The 20,998-nt window shown below is 29.9% G+C and overlaps 1 protein-coding gene across 1 annotated transcript in view; it reads left to right on the top strand.

Moving 5' to 3' along the window:
• Positions 1-20,586, top strand: part of LOC129968738 (irregular chiasm C-roughest protein-like) — a gene marked incomplete in the record, with an annotated part of 581,302 nt that extends 560,716 nt beyond the window's left edge. The window contains 2 exon segments of the mRNA XM_056082936.1: positions 11,436-11,644; positions 16,906-20,586. Coding sequence (XP_055938911.1) covers positions 11,436-11,644; positions 16,906-17,304 — 608 coding nt within the window.
• Between the last annotated feature and the right edge of the window lie 412 nt (positions 20,587-20,998).

Here is a 20,998-nt window from a genome sequence, read left to right as displayed (position 1 = left end):
TTTCTTTTTGTCATTTCAAAAAAGTTAAGGATAGCAATTTTGTATAGTTTTTATACAATTTCTCTTCACTGATTCTTTTAAAATATTTTATTGCTCTAATTACGCTACGAATTTCGTAAAATTCCAAATGCTGACTGAAGTATATCCATGATTTAAAACGTGCACAATTCCATTATATTTCTTGAAGCGTTAATTTACAACCATCATAAATTCCGTTCTTATCATACATGGAAATAACAGAGCAACCGAATTAGTTTTTTCCACTATTCATCAATTGTCTTAGACAGTTAAAAACAAAAACTTCTCTAGGCCGTGGTTTTATAAACTTTTGAACTCGTTAACAAAGAATTCTCTCCCTTCCTTTCCCAAAGTTGAGAAAAATTTTCGCCACCGTGATTCTTCTATTTTTATCACCTGCTATTTTTCACCACTTTTTTTTATTTTTTATTCATTTTTGCTCCTGTTATTATTCTAACCTTGTTCCTGAAGCGATACATCGTCTAAATTTGAAAGCACACCCATATATATTTGAAGTCCCAAGCTTGCTAGGGACCTGTCTTAATCTATCCTAACATAATAACCTACCGGTGCTTTATAAATATTCTCTGACAACGCGCGGTCCCTTAATGCGTAGGGATTTCCACTCTTTCCGTAGGGATTTTTTGGGGAGCTGGCTGTTGATGTTGATATTTTCAGTTTGGCCTGGGGGCGTTGTTATGAAAGAAATTCGAATTCATGTTGTTGCGCAAAAGGATGGTTTTTGACAAACAGCTTTTATGAATCTTGTCCTCATGTAAACATTGTAGATATAGTGTAGTAGCTTTTAAAGCTCAAAACGACTAGAACATTTATTCATTTCTGAAAGGATGGGGGATGCGGGGGACTGTTCTTGTCATGGCTCGTGTTTTTTCCCTATTTTTAGTAGCATCTTTATTGAAATATTTCGCTTTTGAATAACACTTTTCTGGGTGGAAACATTTTTGGAAAATCTTTTGCTATTTTATTATTTAAAAAAAAATTTAAGCAAACGATTTTGACAGTTAAATTTTTGTCAATAAACGTTTCTCCTTTCTATGTTTGTCATTATAGAAAGTAATGTTCTACGCCGTTTTGGTAAATATTGTTTAATCTTTAAAAATTTATTAATTTGCAGTAATTACTTGGAAACGATTAACATGCATAAAAGAATTACAAATCGCTTATCGAATATTTTTAATCTATACAACATGACCTCTAATTTCCGAAAAGGGTTACGTTACTTACACAAATGTTTGTAAGGAGTAAAAAAGTCATTTAAAAAAATGTAAGTTTGAATATAATTTTTAATTAAAATTCATTTTGTTAATTGTTTAGATAGAATCTCTTGAGATAACTTTTCGCCCAAATGCACGAAATAAACAATTTAATTAATCAAGTTTCAAAATTAATTTTTACAGAAACAAAAGTCACTGTAATGCACATGTGAATTACTGCATAATATTGGGTATTAATGCACGAATAAGAATTTTTAAAAATATTTTTGAGCATTGTTTATTTATAATAAAATGACAAGCAAACCTTTTAAAGAAAATTCTTAGCATTTAAGAACATAAAAAAAATTCTGTTAGGTAACATAACAAAACTAGTATTACCGAAACATCACAAATTATAGCAAAGCTAAAATAATAAGAACTGCATATAAATACGCTGTTTTGATTAGCCTTATAACATATTCGCTTTTATAGAAATTTTAATGTAATATTTATAAAGGAGCATTTTAGATTAATTAATTAAATATTCAATAAAATTAATTAAAGTTGGTATATTATAAGAAACGAATTTAATGCTTTTTAAAATGCATTTATGAAATTGAAATGCATATTAAAATTAAATGGAATTTATTTATTACTAAGTCAAAATAATTTTTAAAAATTTCATTGCGAAAATGTTGTTCAGATTTACAATTTCAGATTTCAGCATGAAATATTATAAATTCGTTTTGAATGCACTTAAATATTTTTTGTGGAGAAAAGAAATTTTTCTTAGCGATGTGTAGCCGGCTTATTTAATTGCAAGTTTAAATTAGATTAAAAATATTTTTATTTACTTTGTCAAGTTATAACTCAGATTTTAGCAGTTATTTTCTTTTATTCTGAGTGGAATTAATTGACTCATTCATTTTCAATGTGAAAAGTGTTTATATTTTGCTTTATGGTTTGAAATTGCGATTTTTAAAGGAAATCGCGGGATCAAATTAATTTTTAATAAACATTTTGAAAATTGCATTGAAAGTTTTTGTGTAAATAATATTCAGACGGAAAATACTTGCTTTATTTTAAATAAAATTATTTTAATATCCTAAGGTTTTCCACTAAATGATAGAAAACCATATTAATCTAAAAAAGTGGAGAAAAATGTGGAAATGACTAATGAAATATTCATAAGCATTTATGCTTTAATTTAAAAGTTGTGCATAAAACTTCACGTTGTTATTGATAAATTAAAAAATTAGTTAAAATCATTTCCAAGTAATTTATAAATCTTTTAAATATTTAATCGCCCTCTGTAGCCTTAAAAATAAAATGAAATTTCCATGTTTTAAATTTTTTAAAAGTCTTATTTAATTAAATTTTTAAAAATGTGCTTTAGAGATAAAACTGTAAAATATAAATAGTCAATATCACTCATACTATATTTATGCATGTTATAAAGATCTTAGAGCAGGGCTTTTGATGTAATGAATCAAGTCGTACAATAAAGATATTCTAAAAGATAAAGTACAGAAAACATATTGGGACCATAAAAACCTCAACACAAACTTATAAAAAAAAGATGCAGTTATCTTTATAAGTAATTACGTGTAAGAAATTTCTTTTAGAAAATACCAATAAAACTTTTTGATGGACATTTTTAAATTAATTCTTTTTTAACTATAATTAATTAATGCTTCTGTATTTATTTAAGTTTGGGGTCATAGATATTTTTACTTCTTTCCAAAAGTGACACTAAAAAAGTGACACGTTTGGTGAAAACTAAAAATCCCTACTCTGACAGAGATGCAGGGATTTTCTGCGACACGGCTGGGGAAAAAACTCCAAGCTAAGGATGCACTTTCCCTTTATCTTCAGAGATGGGTGGAACAGTAATAACTGACGGCCTTCGGGTGCTGAATTAAGTAGGGGTTGTAAAGTAGGGTATAATTGACAGTTCTGCCCTATGTTTTGCGGGATGGCCACCTAAGGGACAGTATTAGATGAATGGCGCCCTAACCGTATCAATAACATTATGTAAGTGGAGGAAATCGAAATTCTCCAGTGGCTGGGTCTTTTTTCCCCCTATTACTCGCTACACCGATCTATTAATGTGAGTTGTTGTAACATCCACTTTTAAAGCTTTAGTTAATGGTGTAATTATGAGGATTATTTGCCATAGGTGCAATTAAAATGAGTTATTCCCTACTCCTTGGAAATGTTAGATTATTATTATAAAAGTTATCTGTGTTTGAATTTGATGACTCTTCGTCTTTGTAAATTGTAGTTGTATCCAAATTTTTTTCCGGTACATTTTAGGAAGTAAAGTATATGTGCTCTATTGTCACGAATGTTGAGATTCTTAACCTACATATTTGATAGCTGCGAAATTTTATTAAAAATTTGTTCCTTCTCTTTTGCAATGGAGATTATTTCCACAATTCTGCATGATTTCTTATTACTATTCATTATCAGTTTTTTTATTGAAAATTTTCTTAAAATTATAATAAGCAGTTAGATAATAACTTATAATAAAATTTATAATTTAATTTGAATGGGGTATTTGTCAATGTAATAACTAAGCAGTTGGATAACAGTAGCAATTTAACAAATTAACAGAAAAAGGTATTGAAATATTTTCTGCTGCTGTTTCATTTTTAAATTAAATTAAGAACATTAGATAAACTTTGATTAATATTAATGTTCTGTTTTCTTTAATACATGCAGTCATTAGAAAAAGACTGAAAATTAAATTCCACCACCTAAATTTACAAAGCATGGGAAAAAATCGTTTCGAATGCATAAAGATAAAAAAAAATTATTTTTAATTATTCAATAAGATTGTTGTTGAATAGTTCCACAATATTATAATAAACTGGCCATGATTTTTTTTTAAATTTGTATTTAAAGCTTGAAATAATCAAATATAAAAACAGTTTCAAATGTTTAGAGAAATATTAATTTTAATTTACACTCAAAAATTAAATACTGCTTATTTTAAAGAAATATAACAATTAATATGGTGATTATATTTCCAATTAATTGTCCACTTACTTAAAATTAACTGAATTTAATAAAATTTAATTATGTACTCAGTTTATTTATTCAGTTATCCATTTTCATCTAATTTCAAGCTGAATCAATTATATTAACATAGAAATCAACCATTATAGTAAGAATTTCGATTTTAAAATATGTTTATATATTTATAAATTGCATACTTCATACTTTTCATATTTATTATAAAAACAAAATTTCTGTTATCTACAAATCGAAAAAAATTAGGAACTTTATTTAAAATCTTTATAATAGTCAGTGAACCCCCTCCCCTCCTCCACTGTTAGGTACACAATATATGATCAAGCGTCATTAAATAATTCTGAATTTGATCCAAAAATATTTTTTAATAACTGACCAGCATATAATTTCAAATACCACTGTACAATACTCCGTATAATCATATTTAAGGATATATTATATTTAAAACGAAACTTGTGTCGGTTCAGGAACTTCTTTTTATATGCTTATGACACTTATAAATATGCATTCAGTCACTTTAAAAAAATCTTTTCTTTGCATTGTTATATGGAATTTAAAGCATTGATAATATGCAGAAAGTCACGAGGTAATACGATGGCCATGCTAGCATTACTGGCTATAGTATAAATGAAAATTAATGTCCTCACAATTATTTAGAAAAGTCTTATAACAGTATCATTTTACCTATGAAAAAATTTTCACTTAATTTCTCAGTTTTCGTAGTTTGCAACCGATCCCTAAAGACTTTCGCCAATAAATTCTACTTTTAAAGCCAATCCCAAACCTTTTGCCGCCAAATGAACACACGAGCAATTATGTCTTCGAAACTCTCATTTGTTTTTACAACGCAACTTTCTGAGAGTCTTAATTCATGTAAATGAGGTCTTTTGAGTGCATAAATTCATAAAATCATTTGAATAAATAACAATAAGATCCACTTAAAGTACCTCTTATTTTTTCCGACTGCTTGTTTAATTTGACAGTTAATATTTCCCATATTGGTTTAAATAAGGAAATCCTGGTTAAAGAAGGTCCTATGACAATGAAATTACGCCTACGGAAATGTTCTGTATTGCAAGCATAAAAAAAATCGTTGTATTAATGAGTTAAAAAATGAAAAAGTTTCTTTTTTTTTTCATTTGAATATATAAATTAAATATTATATATTTTGCTAATGAAAACATCGAAAACAAGAACGTAAGATTAAATAAAAATATTTATCTCTTAATCTGGAATAACAGAATAAATAAAAAAATTGTCTGCAAAAAATTTATTTCAAAATATTAAATCAATTTTTTTGCCGAAAAATTTGGATTTAATTCGTTTTTAATGAATGAGACATAAAAGTATTCCATTATAAGTTAGTTCATAGTGGCAACATAGCGTATGATAATAATGCATCACAACTTTTCTTTGCGTGAAATGATAAGATGATATATTTTATATCATAATTTATAAGAAAATCTAATGTTCTCTATTTTTTTTCATTTTAGACAGATTTAGACAGATTTTAGACAGGTTGTGTGTGTAGAAAAAGAATTATTTATTATATTTATATCATTTGAGAATATTTTAACACCACTGGTAGTATAAAATGTTTTGTATCATAGCTTTAAAAAATTTACGAATAATAATAATTTAAACTAAATTATATTAATTTCGTAAAATAAATTAAAGAATTTTAAAATTTGTCAATGTTGCTATGTTCAAATAAAAAATTAATTATTTAATTACTTTTGTGTCGTTAATATTGCGATATAAATTATAAATATTTCATTTAAAAGTAACTCACGAGTAGTTTAATAATTATAAATATTATTTTGTAAATAGTTGTTAGTTCAGATTGGCTACAGTGATATATTATTGAATTTTTGAGTTTGTTGTTTTCCAAAAATACTAAAGTTTGAATAAAATTAGTTGATTTTAATTTGGTAATATTATTTATAATGTAATAAAATTTCGTTTAATAGTAAATTTGTCTGCATTCCATTTTTTGATGACACCCGAATATAACAATTAAAATCGTTAGTAAAAATGTAATACTATTGCAGTAATAAATTCGTTGCCATTGACGCTGAAATATCTAAAGTTGACACTGAATTAGTGCACTGAACCATTGATAACTCTGGATTTTTAAGTTTAATACCTTACAGTTTTTCATGGAAAATTGGGGGAATACATATTCGTAAGAAAATATGCCTTAATTTAAAAAAAAAAAAAAAAATCTTTTGGTGTCTTGTGATGCCAAATGATAAAAGATAATATTACGCTTATGATTTTATAGCATCGTAACTGACTTTTGTGAAATTACTTTACATATCTTTTAAGATTTTTTTTTTATTTCCTTTCTTCCTAGCAAAAGTACTTAATATTAAAGATTCCAAAATCATTTCATCTCAAAATTTTCCTTTGAATGCGAGTTAAGATTTAATATAGGACCGAGAAAAGAACAAAAACGAACCGGAGTTTTGTTCTCTTTAATTTCATTTCTTATTTTACTCGAATTGTTGCACATTACAAATGAAGCTATGAAAATAAAAGAGAGAGGAAGGGAGGAGAGAGTAGAATTCAAAAATTTTCAATCTCTTTTTTACCTTGTGAAACAAATGCAAATAACATTAATAACAAAATGGGTTTTTCTCGACCTTTTTTTGTTTTTTAATTTATGCATGGAAATATTCTCTCTGGAAAATACACGCATTTCATTTATTTCTTGAAGCAATTGTAACGCTTACTATCTATCAAAGCTGATAATAATAATGGGGGACATTTCTATCCGAGACTCAATAGGATTTCCATTTTTAATTTTAAGTTCTTTAAAGAAATAAAAAAGAACACAGTGCAGGTTTTAAAGAAAGATAATTAATATTTTGTGAAACAGTAAGGACACGCTTATAACCGATAATTTTTTTATGAAAGTTTTCAATTCCTTTTTTTATAATAATAATACATGAATTTCAGATATAGAATAGTTTTAACATTCAAATTAATCTAAATACATTTATTCATCGTTAAATGAGTTAATAAAATTAAATCTTTTATTTCATTCAGTTATCAGTTGATAGGTTTTTAATAATTTTTGTTTAATTTTCACCTCTTAACGTTTGAATTAAATAAGTACGATTAATTATTAAAGCTCGGTGCAATTTTTAGAATTTTTAATTAACGAAAAATGAAGCGAAATTTGGGCATTTCTCCGTGATAAAGACCGAAAATATTACATCACAAAAAAAATTATTCTTAAAATCCAGAAGATTATCTTTTTATTGATATTAAATTTTTTTAACATATAAACTAAATTTTTGTTTTTAATCAATTTTTAAAAAATATTTTATGTAAATTTTTGAACAATTTATTTTACACAAAATAAAAATAAGCGCATACATGGGGGGAATTAACTTATATCAACCTCTTACCACCACAATGACAAAAATCCAAATTAAATGATTAAGCTAGCTCTCATTCCAAACTAAATCTAGTAATTCATTATCAAATTAAATTAGGGTAATTCTCAGTATATGTCTGTAAGAAATGACATAAACATGCAACATGGTATTAAAATCATGATATTAAAATGTATTAGAAATATAAAATTTAATGTTTATGGAAAACTTTTAAAGTATCTATATTATTAATTCAATTATTTTGTAGTATTTAAGGCAAAAACTGTTTGTGCACATAAAATTCTTTCTAATCGAATTTCTTAAAATATATACATATCTGTAAGAAATATATATACTAAGTATTAAATATAATAGTTTAATGGTAATGGAAAAATGGTCTCACAAGGGGAGGGCACGGGGTTGAAATCTGAGATCGGGATGAGATTTAGTATAATGACAGTATACATTTAGAATGTTCATTCATGAAAATATTAAAACGCAATGGCCAGACAATTTCGAAAAAATAGTCCTCAAACTTTTGGTAAAGCTTACATACTGATAACTTGACTCTCTTTCCGATGATCTAGATGGCATGGTTGTCTAGGTAACCGTCTTGTACGCGGAAGGTCAGGGTTCGAACTTGGCTAGGAATATTTTTTAATAACTTTTAATCAATTAAAATTTTACAAATACTCTTAAGTAATATGTTTTTAATTTTTTTCATCCAAAATAAATATTTATTATCGAAACACATAATAATAAAATTTAAATTTTAAAAAAATTATAAATGCAGATGCATTTCTTAAACAAAATAAAATTATTTAAATTTAATTAATTATTTTCTGATAGTTTTAATTAATATGCTATTTATTTTTATGCAAGGATAAATGTTTATCATTTTAATACTTAAATTGTAATTTAATATTTAAAAAATAGTAATAAATATAACATAAATGGTGATTAATTAAGAATATTTGTAAATTTTTAATTGAATAAAAGTTATTAAAAAAGGGAAAAAAATCCTTACCAGTTTCGAACCCTGACCTTCCGCATACGAGACGGTTACCTCTCTGTATGACCCATCGGGGTCATCGGCACGGGAGTCAAGTTATCAATATATAAGCTTTACCAAAAGTTTAAGAACCATTTTCTCGAGACTGTCTGGCCGTTGCGTTTTAATATTTTCATAAATGAACATTCTAAATGTATACTATCATTATACTAAATCTCATCCCGATCTCAAGATTTCAACCCTGTGCCCTCCCCTTGTAAATAAAGTAAAGTACTATTTTATACCATTTGAGTGAGTAAATGCATTTTTTACACAAATATGAAAATTAATACATTTGCAAACCACCGTTGTTTTGACTATATAACATCACACTTTAAAATTTTTCTTGTTGAAGTATCTTGATTATCTATCTTCAATCACTGATTGTTTAAGTGTTATTTTTTAACAGATACGTTAATCTCTAATTGGATAAAACAGGAAACATTTAGTCATATATCGGGAGTTATTCATTCTTCATGACTGAGAAAAATCGAAGATCCATACGTGATAATTATGAATCGTTTCAACAACTTAAAAGTTACGACTCGAATCCAATACTGCTTAATTTTCGTTCTTTGTCACGAGCGTGCAGGAAAACCGTTACTTTTTAACAGATACAACTTCTTCAAAACCGTTTCCGCATCGATTTCCATCAACTCTCCAGTCAGGATGTTCGACGCGGAACAGTTGTTAGTTACCTCTGCCGATCTTTTAAGGGGGGTGGGGGTGGATAGAAGAGAGTGGCAGGGAGAGAAACGGAAGCTTTTAATTAATTCAACCTATTTATATTAAATTATACAGACTTCTGAATTCACCTCACCGACGTGACAGAACCGATTTTCAGTTACTGCACGCAAGTGTCAACTGCAATGGCAACTCGTTAGTTAAAACGGATACTCTTGCCTTCAAAATCTTCTCTCTGGGTTCTCTTAATCACAGAGAAATACGGACAAGCGACTCTTTCGCTTACTTGAACACGTTTCGCTTCCGCTATAAAATCAATAACCATCGCTAATCAGCGCAATTCTCCAAGAATTGAATTCCGGTCTCAAGGGATTCCCGCCGAGGTCTTTGTCTAATTTCTGGAGCGGGGTCCTCCACCCCCCAGAGTAATCAGCTCTTCGGTTTCCGGTTGGAATTATTAGTTAACACTTAATGAAATGAATCGATCAGGACACATTCTGTTTACCCCCCCCCCCCTTCCCTCAGCGTCTTCTTCACTTACTTGCTGCTATCGCAACAGTGATTCGGCCGAATTCTCTCGCAGAAGCGTGTCTGCTCCAGAAGTTGAAAAGTGGGTCGAAAGAAGAATGACGAGTTGTTTCATTGTTTGGAAGAACTATAACAAATTATGATTTAAGTTTCTTTGGAGCTTGTGATTTGTGACATTTATTTGCTTAAATGTTTCTTCTTATCACTTCTTTAATAATGTCTATATATTTGACTGTTCCATTAATGCTAGTTGAAATCTCAAAATATTGTTTTAAAACGGAGATTGTAGTTGCGATGCAAAGCACCATCTCAGTTTCAAATTAATAAAAGTAACTCTTTCAATAAGACTGTGTTATTTCTCGAATTTGCTTGCAGCTCCACCCTGCGGCAAGACAAGTATTGGGGTGCTGATCTCGAAAATTATATACGGTAGAAGAAAAAAATAATATACATCCAAGATTATGTTATCTTAAAAACAGACTGCTTAAGGAGCATTGCCTATTGTCAACTTCAACTGTAAAAGTTCACTATAAATCTTTACATATATAATATGAAAAACAAATTCTATCAAAAATATTTATATTTAAATGGTTGCTTTTCAACTTTATTTATTTGTTCATGCATTTTACCGCAATAAATTTAGTACAAGAAATATCAAACATTATATCTTTAAAAATCAATGATTGTCTATATAAAAAAAAGTCTACAATAAAAAATACTGAGATTATAATACGTTTACTTGTAAAAGAACAAATTTTTTAAAAGACGTCCGAGATATACTTTTGTTGAACAATATTTAAAATTTTTCAAATATAATTTAAAGACAAACACTAATCCTAAAGAATAATCCATTTGAAAGTATTAAAAACTTTAGAATTATCCATTTATTTCATATATAAAATGATTTTATCTTATGATTGTACTCGTAGATTCGATTATTTTTAAATATGTAAATGAAATAAAATATTTCGGTAAAAAAAAATTTTAATGATTCCTAGGCAGTACAAGAGATATTGTACAATATAATATGATATTGTGAATACCGTACCATACTATTCAGTATCTTTCTGCTGTTGGGGAGTCTATTTATTAATTAGAATTAATCGATGCTCTCTTAATGCATAGATGGGTTATAATTCCTTCTTAAGAAAGTCTTCGGCTTCATCAGAGTAACTGCATTTTTTCATTAATATATTCAATATTTTTATTTCTTACTTGCCAAGCCAACCTTTATAGTAAAACGATACGAATATTTGTTTTTCGAAAAAGGCATTCTAGAAAGGATATTTCTCGCATTCTTTCCGGAAGAAGAAAATGACCTTTGTTACCAACCCTTCCATCTTTCAAACCATCAGCGGAGCATTCAGAACTCTCCCACAAAATTGATCGAGAAATATTTTATTTCCCCCCTACACATACATTTTTTTTAATTTCTGCTTTTATGTTTAAGAAGAAAAAAAAAGTAGCGCGGGAGGTTTTTTGTTTGATTTCTCATTATTTTGATTTTTGCGCTTTTTCCAGATGAGGACTACGGGTCTGAGAAAAAAACGAAACAGTCGGACTCGGCCTCGTCCGGAGACTCGGACTTTAAGGCCGAGATCCGGACGGCCTCGTCCCTCTCCAACAATGAACACGACAGGAGCTGGGAAGAGAATAGCGACCGAGCTCAAGACAACATTTTCAAATACAACCCCAACGACTACCCGGAGACTAACTTCCCACCCAAACCGGTAAGACCTTCAAAAGCTCACATAGGCCTTTCCTATGGGAGAACTCTCTCAATCTTAACTTCCTCTTCTTCAAGCTCCTATCTCTCTTTCTATCGAGATGACCAGGCCACACACACACGCTTTCATATTCTTTTCGCGCTCATACAAGCGGCAACCAGTAGGGTCTTGAAAAGAATACCCTCACTTTCATGAAATAGTTCGCTTTGCATCAATCGTCTTGTGTTAGTAGGTCTTAAAGTCGAGATACTTTCCCACATTATTGAAATGGAGAATTTGCCTGCCTTGCATTTATTGAAGCGGGACTTAGCTTATTGATACGAACAAGCTCGTCTCACATTGTCAACGAACTACCTGATACGAGTAATCTCGTCTCACTTTGACAAATTATTTCATCGAATTACCTATTTTCACTTTGGCAGATTATTAAAATGAATCATTTCACTTTCATATATTGGACTGTAAACTATGCAACTTCACTTCTGTATCCTGTTGAACCAGAGATAATTTCTACAGTATGTTTAGGCGACTCAACTACGTTTCAATAATTTGTTGAAATTGAAAATTTTGTTTCTACAGATTAATGAAATGGACGACTTCATTTTTATAAATTCGACTGAACAGACATTCTCATTCCTTGTCTTTCAAAAAACGTTTTGTTGTTTCGGAATGTTCATAAAATTTATAATCGTTAATTATTAGAATAAATTTCATTTATTTATACTTATTTTGAATATTTGGATGATAATGATTTTAGAATTTAAAAGAGTAGTGTTTATTCAAACTCTACTCTTTATTATTATACTTTATATCACTCTTTATTATTTATTCAAATTCTATTCAACTCTACTCTTTCTCCTAATAAACTTTTAAAGTATTATTGAATGATAACAATAATGTGGTTCTTAAAAACTTCCAAGAACCTACCTGCTTCTGTATACAGCATAATTCTTGTTTGATGATTCAAATAATGACAGTGAAGCACGATGAATATATCTTTTCTTTCCAGAAAATGACATGTTCTTCTTTCTGTTATCATAAATTTGAAATTGATTGATTTTGATGGAATTCCTTTATCTTTAAAACATACCTGCTCGTTTATTTGTTAGTTGAGCACATTCCAAATCCATAGTTCTACAGATTTATTATTTGTTTTCACCTATTTTCTTCCTCTTTTCAAAATATTTTAATATTAAAAACAGCAAAACTGCAATCAGAATTCAGCATGTGAAGGAAAGTCATGTGGACTCTTTCGGAATTTTAATTTATTTGTAAATTAAAATGCCTGAAATTTCTTATTTCCTCTTCTCTGCACTCTGATGCACTAACTGCACATTTTCTTCTGCATGTTTAGTTTAGACAACTAACACAGTCATGTTTTGTAATAATAACTGTTTGTTTTTTTAAAAAATTCATTAACACCTTTCAGAATCCCCTCTCGTATTTCACAGTTACAGTTATCAAAAAATGAAAAACATATCTGGGCTTTCAACGGATTATTCGTGTCGCCATCTAGTGCGTTTTATCAGAGTTTTTTACTCAATTGTTAAAAGTGGAACTAATGCATGCGTGATGAATTATCAAAAGATTTAAGATACATTTCCATTTTGTAAATTCCTTTCCTTATTCTGTTTACAAATAAATCTAAAAGGGAAGGTAGTAATCAAAGAAAGGAATAATTTATACGATTTGCGAGAATAAATAAAGCGAACATCTTGTTTCTATATGTGACCTTATTGAAATCATAGTCATGAATTAAACGTCAATTTTTTCGTAATCTTTTTTTTTTTTTTTAGTATATGCATTTATTTTCCTTATATTACTCTAAATGGAAATGTACATTGAAGCAATAATTCGGATTACTCTACGCAAATGCTTGTTTAAATATATAAAAATGGTATAACAAAGACATGTCACATCGTCTTTTGAAGCAGTATATATACTATATTTTATCGTGCCCAGAAAATTATTATAGCATTGAAAACAAGAACATGATAATGGAAACTTACCGTTTGTGAAAAAGTGATACTCAGTATTAGTAAATAATTTCTTAGATTAATTTAATGTAGTTATTAATATCTTTTCCTTTGCAGTGGAAATATATAATACAGCAGATAAAATTCTTAAACACTACTTCAAAAAATAATCAAATTAAAATATCATATATTTAAAAAAATAAATAAAAGCTGAAATTTTTATGACTGGTAAGAATGGACTCCTCCACATATTTTTTAATTTTGTAAGTTAATTATAATTGTTTTTAAGCATTAAACCATTTGTTCTAAATAAATTTAAAAGATTTTAAATTTTTTATATTTTCATTTATTCAAAATTATTAATTAAATATCTGAATATTTGATGCTTAGTATATTTCTTTAAATTTAACTAAAATAACTCATTTTATTATCAACATTTTCTAGTTTTCGTTACTCGTTTTCATTGCATCTGTTGCTTTCACGCATAAGATTGCATTTTGTGCTTCAGTGTACATCAGTGCTTTCTCACTGAATTGAATTCTAGGCACGACAAAAATTCTAAGAAAGTTTAAAACCAATCATTTTTAATATAATTCTATTTCTAATCACATGACAGACTCTTGAAAATTTTGAAATTGACTTTATTTTACTTCATTAGTAGATTTGTGATATGTGCGAAAATTTGATGAAAAATCATTATCATCAACCTCTTAACACAGTCTTGAAAAATGCAGACCTGTTTATCAGAAACTTTATTCTTTCACTTATAAGACATTAAAAACTTTCTAATCATTCAGGCAATTTACAGACCACGACCTTTCATAAAACATATTTTATGTAACGATTACGACAGAAATTTAAAATAATGCTACTCCTTTCGTAATCTACTTGCTTTCACTCAAATTTTTGATTAAATCCATAGTTGTATCAAACTTGACAGGGCCTATAGTAACTATCAACTTTCTACCCACAATAACGGTTCGACGAATATTGATGCTGGAATCCTGTTATAGACCGCATCAAAAGGACAAAATAGGAGTATATTTCTTTCATTTTATGATGCAAAACATTACTAGAGGCACGAAAAAAATCTTACCCCCACAGCATCTTTCGACACGATATTGTCTATGATACTTCTGTCATCAACATGCATAGCCGTTGTCTAGATATAGTCGATGATTATGTATATTGGACCTAGTCGTTGGACACATATGAAGGACATACGTGGACATAGTCGTTGCCTAGCATCGCCTATGAAGTGAGAAGGCACCTCCATTTTAAAGGGCCGAGCCTCATTCCTCCCGTGTGACAGGTCTCCCTTTTCTTCCTCACACAGGCATGAGTGAGGTCAGGCAGTCTCTCCAACCCTTTGAACCAACTTCCGGGCTAACCAACAACCGTCCTCACTTCTACTTCAACTACCAACATCACAATCAGCTCGAGACTCAGTTTCCGAGAGCAACTTCTCCAACACAACCTTCTTCTTCACAAACCCTGCAATCTTCCTATATTCTTAACAACAAGCCGGCCGTCACCACGCAGATCATTGACTCCAGAGGCTCACCGTCTCGGACACCAGACCTCACCGAATGCGTTTGGGGTCTGTCTCTGTCTCTATCCATTTCACTTTCTTTTTTCATTTTTGCCTCGCACTACCCACACCCCATAACGCATGCTGCATGCTTTCTCTTTTGCTTGCCTTTTTTGCATGCTTAAATGACAAACATTAAAATAGAATTGTCTTTTCTGTAAATAGATGATAGTGTCACTATGAGTAAGAACATGCATGAATTTTATTCTTGGTGTACATTTTCTATCTATTACGAGCTTCAATGCAGCAAATCAAAACTCATTTAACGTCGCATCATTTCATTCCAATTAAAAGTCAGTGGGCTGTGAAAAAAAAAAAAGGGAAATAATTTTTTATTAATTAAACATGACCTTTTTAACAAAACGTTAAATCAGGGAATATCATCAATGAAACACGATTTACATGCTGCATATGCGAAAAAAAGCTTATTACTAGTTGTATTGCTGACAGACAAGCTTACTTTGCAGAAGAATAGTATATTCTTGTATGTACATTTTTTTTAAAAATGTGAAATGGAACTATTAATTTTATCTTAGAAGTAATGTTCAAAATGTCCTACCTCATTCTTCAATGACATATTTACAGATAACAAAGCTTATCAGAAAGAAAAATTAATTAAGAAATTAATTTTAGAAGAAAAAAACAACGAAAGAAAGAAAAACAAACAAAAAAAAACAAATTTTTAATTTTTTTTTAGAAGAAAAAAAATTAAAAATTTAGCGTTGTTTGCTGTAGAAGTCTTTTGAAAATAGTTTTCATCTGTTGGGGTTTTTTTTTTCTCTTGAATTTTAAATTCCTTACATCTAGGTACAGACTTCGGTTGCATGCAATCATACTTTTAGTTAATTCCTTAAAATTTCAGACTGCATCGAAATTATATTAAATGGTCACAAATTATTCACCAAATTAAGAAATATGAGTAGAAATCTGTTGGTGGCTTTCTCTGATCTAAAGGATTTTTTAACACGTTATCTGTATTATAGAAAATGCAACAATCCTTTTTTCAATTCCTACTATTAGTTCACACTCTTCCTATATATATATATATATATCTTGTTTAAATTTTCAATCGTTAATAAAATACTTTTTATTCATCCACTCATGTTCAAATACATTTTTTTTAATATTTGTAGTGGATGACATTTGATGCTAATACAGTTTTTTTAAATATTAATAAATTAATTAAATTTGTCCAGTAATTTCAATTTGGTCGCCAAAGTCGCCAAATCCGTTGCCATGTTATCAAATGGTCGCCAAGTTTGTCGCCAAGCTCTGACGTGGCATCCCATCATAAATAAGATAAGATATACATATAAATTATTTTATTACATTATTTATATACATACATATGTATATAAATAATGTAATAAAATAAGTAAGAATTGACTTTAAAAAAATTTTTATATACTACTTGTTTTACCTTTATTTCACATTTCATGATAATGCTTTGAATTCCATTGTTTAAACTGTGAGTTGTTATTCTTTCATCTATCTGTTAGTCTTGATAAATTTATCATTAGTGAGATATATCTGTGTGAATTATATTCTCTCTCTAGTGAATGAAAGCACCAACACTTAATGACGGACCAAATTTCTCACTTCGATGAATAATTTGTGGAAATATAAATTTTGATGAAGACTTGGGGTTAATAACAATTGGCTGTACTAATAGATTTTTTGTTTGTTGTTTTTTTCAGGAAAGCCAAGTTAACAACGGCTACATCCCGTACGTGGATTACACTCGTGATTACACCCCTCCAGCCGTCCCACCCACTGGTGGCGTCCGAGACAGCGGCCTCTATGGTAGTCCACCCCAATCATTGAGCGATCTCTCACATACGGTGGATCCCCGTTACAGAGCAGGATACGCCAATCCTTATCTGCGAAACTCAACATCAAATCTACCACTACCACCACAAGGTGGCGTCTTCGTCACTTCGACGTGGGGTGGTCACCATACCCCGAGCCCTACGTCCCCAGCGGCTGCTGGACAGCAGCCAAGCTCGCAGGGTCAAGCCCCAGCACAAAATCGGTATATCACCGCCCAGCAGGGACAAACACATCTGAAGCCGGGAACGCTGGCCACGCACGTCTGACGCTAGGCTCTGTCGTCTGGGATGATCTTGGCAACTTTTTTTTTCTTGTCAAATGTTGCTTTCCAATTATTGAAAAGGAGGATTAAAGAAAAAAAAAACAATGGTGTACAACATCTTCTCCCTCTGTACTACCACTTCTTTTACTGGTTGGTACCAGTGGGCTTCCAGTCATAGCCAACCTCACCACAAGTCGACGGATTTCTTCAACTATCTTCATCAACTATAAGTGTGGTATGATGCGCAGTTGTTGGACGCCTGCATTTTCAGTTTCGACCTCCTAAATGTTCGTCCCCTGACAAATATAAGAACATTACGCTGATCTGTCATGTTTCTTTTCGTGCGTGTCTTAATGAGGAGCTTGTTTGCTGTCCGAGTGAAAAACTGCCTTGTGTATATCAAAAAGAAGTTGCTAAGCTCTGTACAAATATTAAAAAAAAAAACCCTCAAAGACTGAATAAAGACTCGGATGCCGCAGAATTAAAAAACCTGTTATGTATTTAACTATGCAAATTTCTTTTCCGATTGTTGAACATTTGTAGGGACTATGTGTGGAGCCACTTTAAGGTCTCCCGTTTATGATCCGAAAAAAACTGGTGCAGAAATGCTCTGCTTGAAGAACGTCTTCTAAAAACCAGTTCTTTTTGGCATTCGCAATTAGTCACAACTACTACAACAACAACCTTGAAGAATGGGCTCCAGAACCTTTATTTGACAAAGTACTACATGTCACCAACTCTTAACTGGAACTATGGACTTGATACTCCAGTGAATTTGTGCCACTTTGAACTTTAGTGTTATGTTTTCCTCCCGCCACCTGTCCTAAGATGAGTGTATTGAGGAAATTGTTTTAAGATTATGAGAGACTTATAAACTTATAAGAAATACGTGTATAAAATAAAATTTAAAACAAAAAAAAATTAAAAGGTGCTTATTACCATTTTTCTGCTGATGCCTGATGTAGAAAATACCTACCCAATCTGCATGGTCTTTTACGTATCAGTCATTTTTTTCATCGTCACTTTCATCATTTGAAGTATAAAGGATTCTTATAATTAAAGAGTACTTATACATATTTGAGGTGTAATTGAATGACCGTTTATATTCGTGTCTTTTTATCTTTCCTAAGAAATCCGTGGCCCTTTCTTCGATGAACTATTCATATGAAACAAAAATGAAATACTACAGTACGGGACACCTACTCGTAAATTAACCTAAAACTCAGTATTGAAATCTTTTTCCAAAGATCATCTGTACTATTCTACGTTCTTATTTTTAAAGCCTCGTTTTCATCGATATCGTTTTCCAACTTCTGCTCACAATTTTTTGGCTGTGATTGTAACTGTTACGAAATAATCCTCGTGTTGCAGAGGCTTGCTTTTTACTGAGATCTCTGTTTTTTCGTATTCTTTAATTCTGCATGCTGTTAAATATTTTCTAAAGAAAACTTGTCGATTAAGAAGACTTAAACTTGCATCGGTTGCAGTTCGTCAACCTCTCCTTCGATTCATTCATTTTATTGTTTATTATTTATGTTCATGTTTTTATGTTTTTGCTGTTTGTAACATACGTTGAAGCTACTTCAGTTTGGTCTATGGAGTGACGTAAATATAAAAATGCGCAGCATTTGCATGATAGCTCGATCCTGGATGATCACAGCGTTTTGTTTTGCTTTAAAACAAACAAGTACTGTAATGACTCTTCAGGATTTAAATTTCTTTTCATTAATAGCTTGTATAACTAAAATACGGTTAAAATAAAATAAAAAGATTTGCTATAAACAAGTGGTAGACGTTTTACGTTAGAGATCTTCAAATCATGGCGATTCTATTCTCATCAAAAGTTATGAATGTTTAGTAGTTTTATTAAATGTTTATTACATTTTAATATTAAATTTGTTTTATTATTGGAATTATCGAAAGCCTTAGAAAAACTGTGAATTTTCTACTTAATAAGCATATCATCAAAAATTTCATTTCTTTTTCTATCGTTCGTCGTTATTTATAAAGTAGAGAGCCGATTAATGACAAAATTTGAACAAAATATAGAAAATATTTATATTAAGTCATTACATTTAAGTAACTCTTTAATATCATTGATTTTTTTGCATATTTATAAATATATGAAAAATCCTATTAATAGTTGTACTTAAGTTAAAACTGATTTTTTTGCAAACAACAAAAATTTTTATAACATCCCTTTAAAAACAAAAAATATCAATAATAAAAAATTTTGTAAAATTCCATAAATTCTAATATATTCTATAAATAAATTTGCTTTAATAACAAAACATCATAAGATAAGATATCATTATAATTGCCAACTAAAGGAATGTCTTGGAGGAATTGTCTACACCTATTAAAATGCAAAATGTATTATTTTTGTTACTTAATCCGAAAACATGGCTAAATCAAAAGACTTTAAACGGTTTGGAATTCAATCTAAAAGTCCTGGTGTTCTAAATTGCCAAACAAATTTATTAATCCAACAAATGAATAATAGAAAAATACCTTGCAATAGCAACAATACAATAGCTTTTCTCATTACTAATATAAATCGGCTGTTTTACCAACTGAATCAATAGGATAAAACGAGTTTCCAACATACAGGAACATTTCACTTTTATTCCATAAGATGCTTTAAACCGTTAGGGATTTACATGAGCAAAATAGTTCCTACTGCTTTAGTAGTTTGTCTGATTTTCAGAAATTGGAAAAAACATTTTTTTCATCTAAAGCTAGAAACGGGGAAATGTAATTCCAATCATAAAACATAATGATAATACGATTAAGATAATAGGATATCGCTGAAACCCAAAGCGCTCTCCAGTGGGTTACTATCTCTCGCGTAAAATGTCTACCAACAACTGACCATTTGCTGAAGCTGACCACTTTTGAAATGAACTCTCCTGTACAGAAGTTGCTTCATCGTATCATATCCAAAGATGTATGTCCTGCATTTGATTTTTATTGTATTTATACTGGTTAGCCGATTCCGTAGAGAGTTCTTCATGCCTTCGAATCTTCCGATCAGAGCCCCCCACGTTGTTTGTGGGAGCGCTTCTGTCCGTCATATCCTCTCTTCCCCTCCTGACCCTAGAACATAGTGCCAGTCATCGTGTAAATATGTGTATAAGAGGACAAACAAAAAAGAGTGTATGCTGCCGTTGCTGTTAGTATTTATGACGGTGGAAATCCAGACATAAACTGACATTGCCATCATATATTTTTCACTGTGAAATGATGTAAGCAATAAAGTTTCCGGAATTAAATGTTTTTGTTATGAGTTTTGATGTGTTTTTTTCTTTCTTCAATATGTTTTTGTATCTAACCTCTCACTCAAACTGGAGACAAGAGATGGTAAGTTGAATGGATGTAGCACATTTCTAGCTAAGATGGGACTCTCAAGAAAGTCGATTAGAAAACTATTTTTCATGGGTTTCTAAATACATTATATAAAATACAGATTGTTTGATATTAATATATTATTATGGCAAAATATTAAAATTATATTAGTACTTCATCCAGCAAAAATTCCTATATATTTCAGCAAATTAGAATATTTATAAAACCGAATATCTGATTCAGTAATATTATGTACAAGCATGGATGTCAGAAGTTATAACAGTTAAATAAAAAAGAACTATATTCATAAAGTTAATAAAGTAATTTAATTTTAAAGTTAATAAATCTAAAGT

This window comes from Argiope bruennichi, chromosome 5 (assembly GCF_947563725.1).
Source record: "Argiope bruennichi chromosome 5, qqArgBrue1.1, whole genome shotgun sequence".
In the NCBI taxonomy this organism is placed as follows: domain Eukaryota; kingdom Metazoa; phylum Arthropoda; class Arachnida; order Araneae; family Araneidae; genus Argiope; species Argiope bruennichi.
The sequence above is the reverse complement of the archived record's forward strand: the minus strand, read 5'-3'. Positions and strand labels throughout refer to the sequence as shown.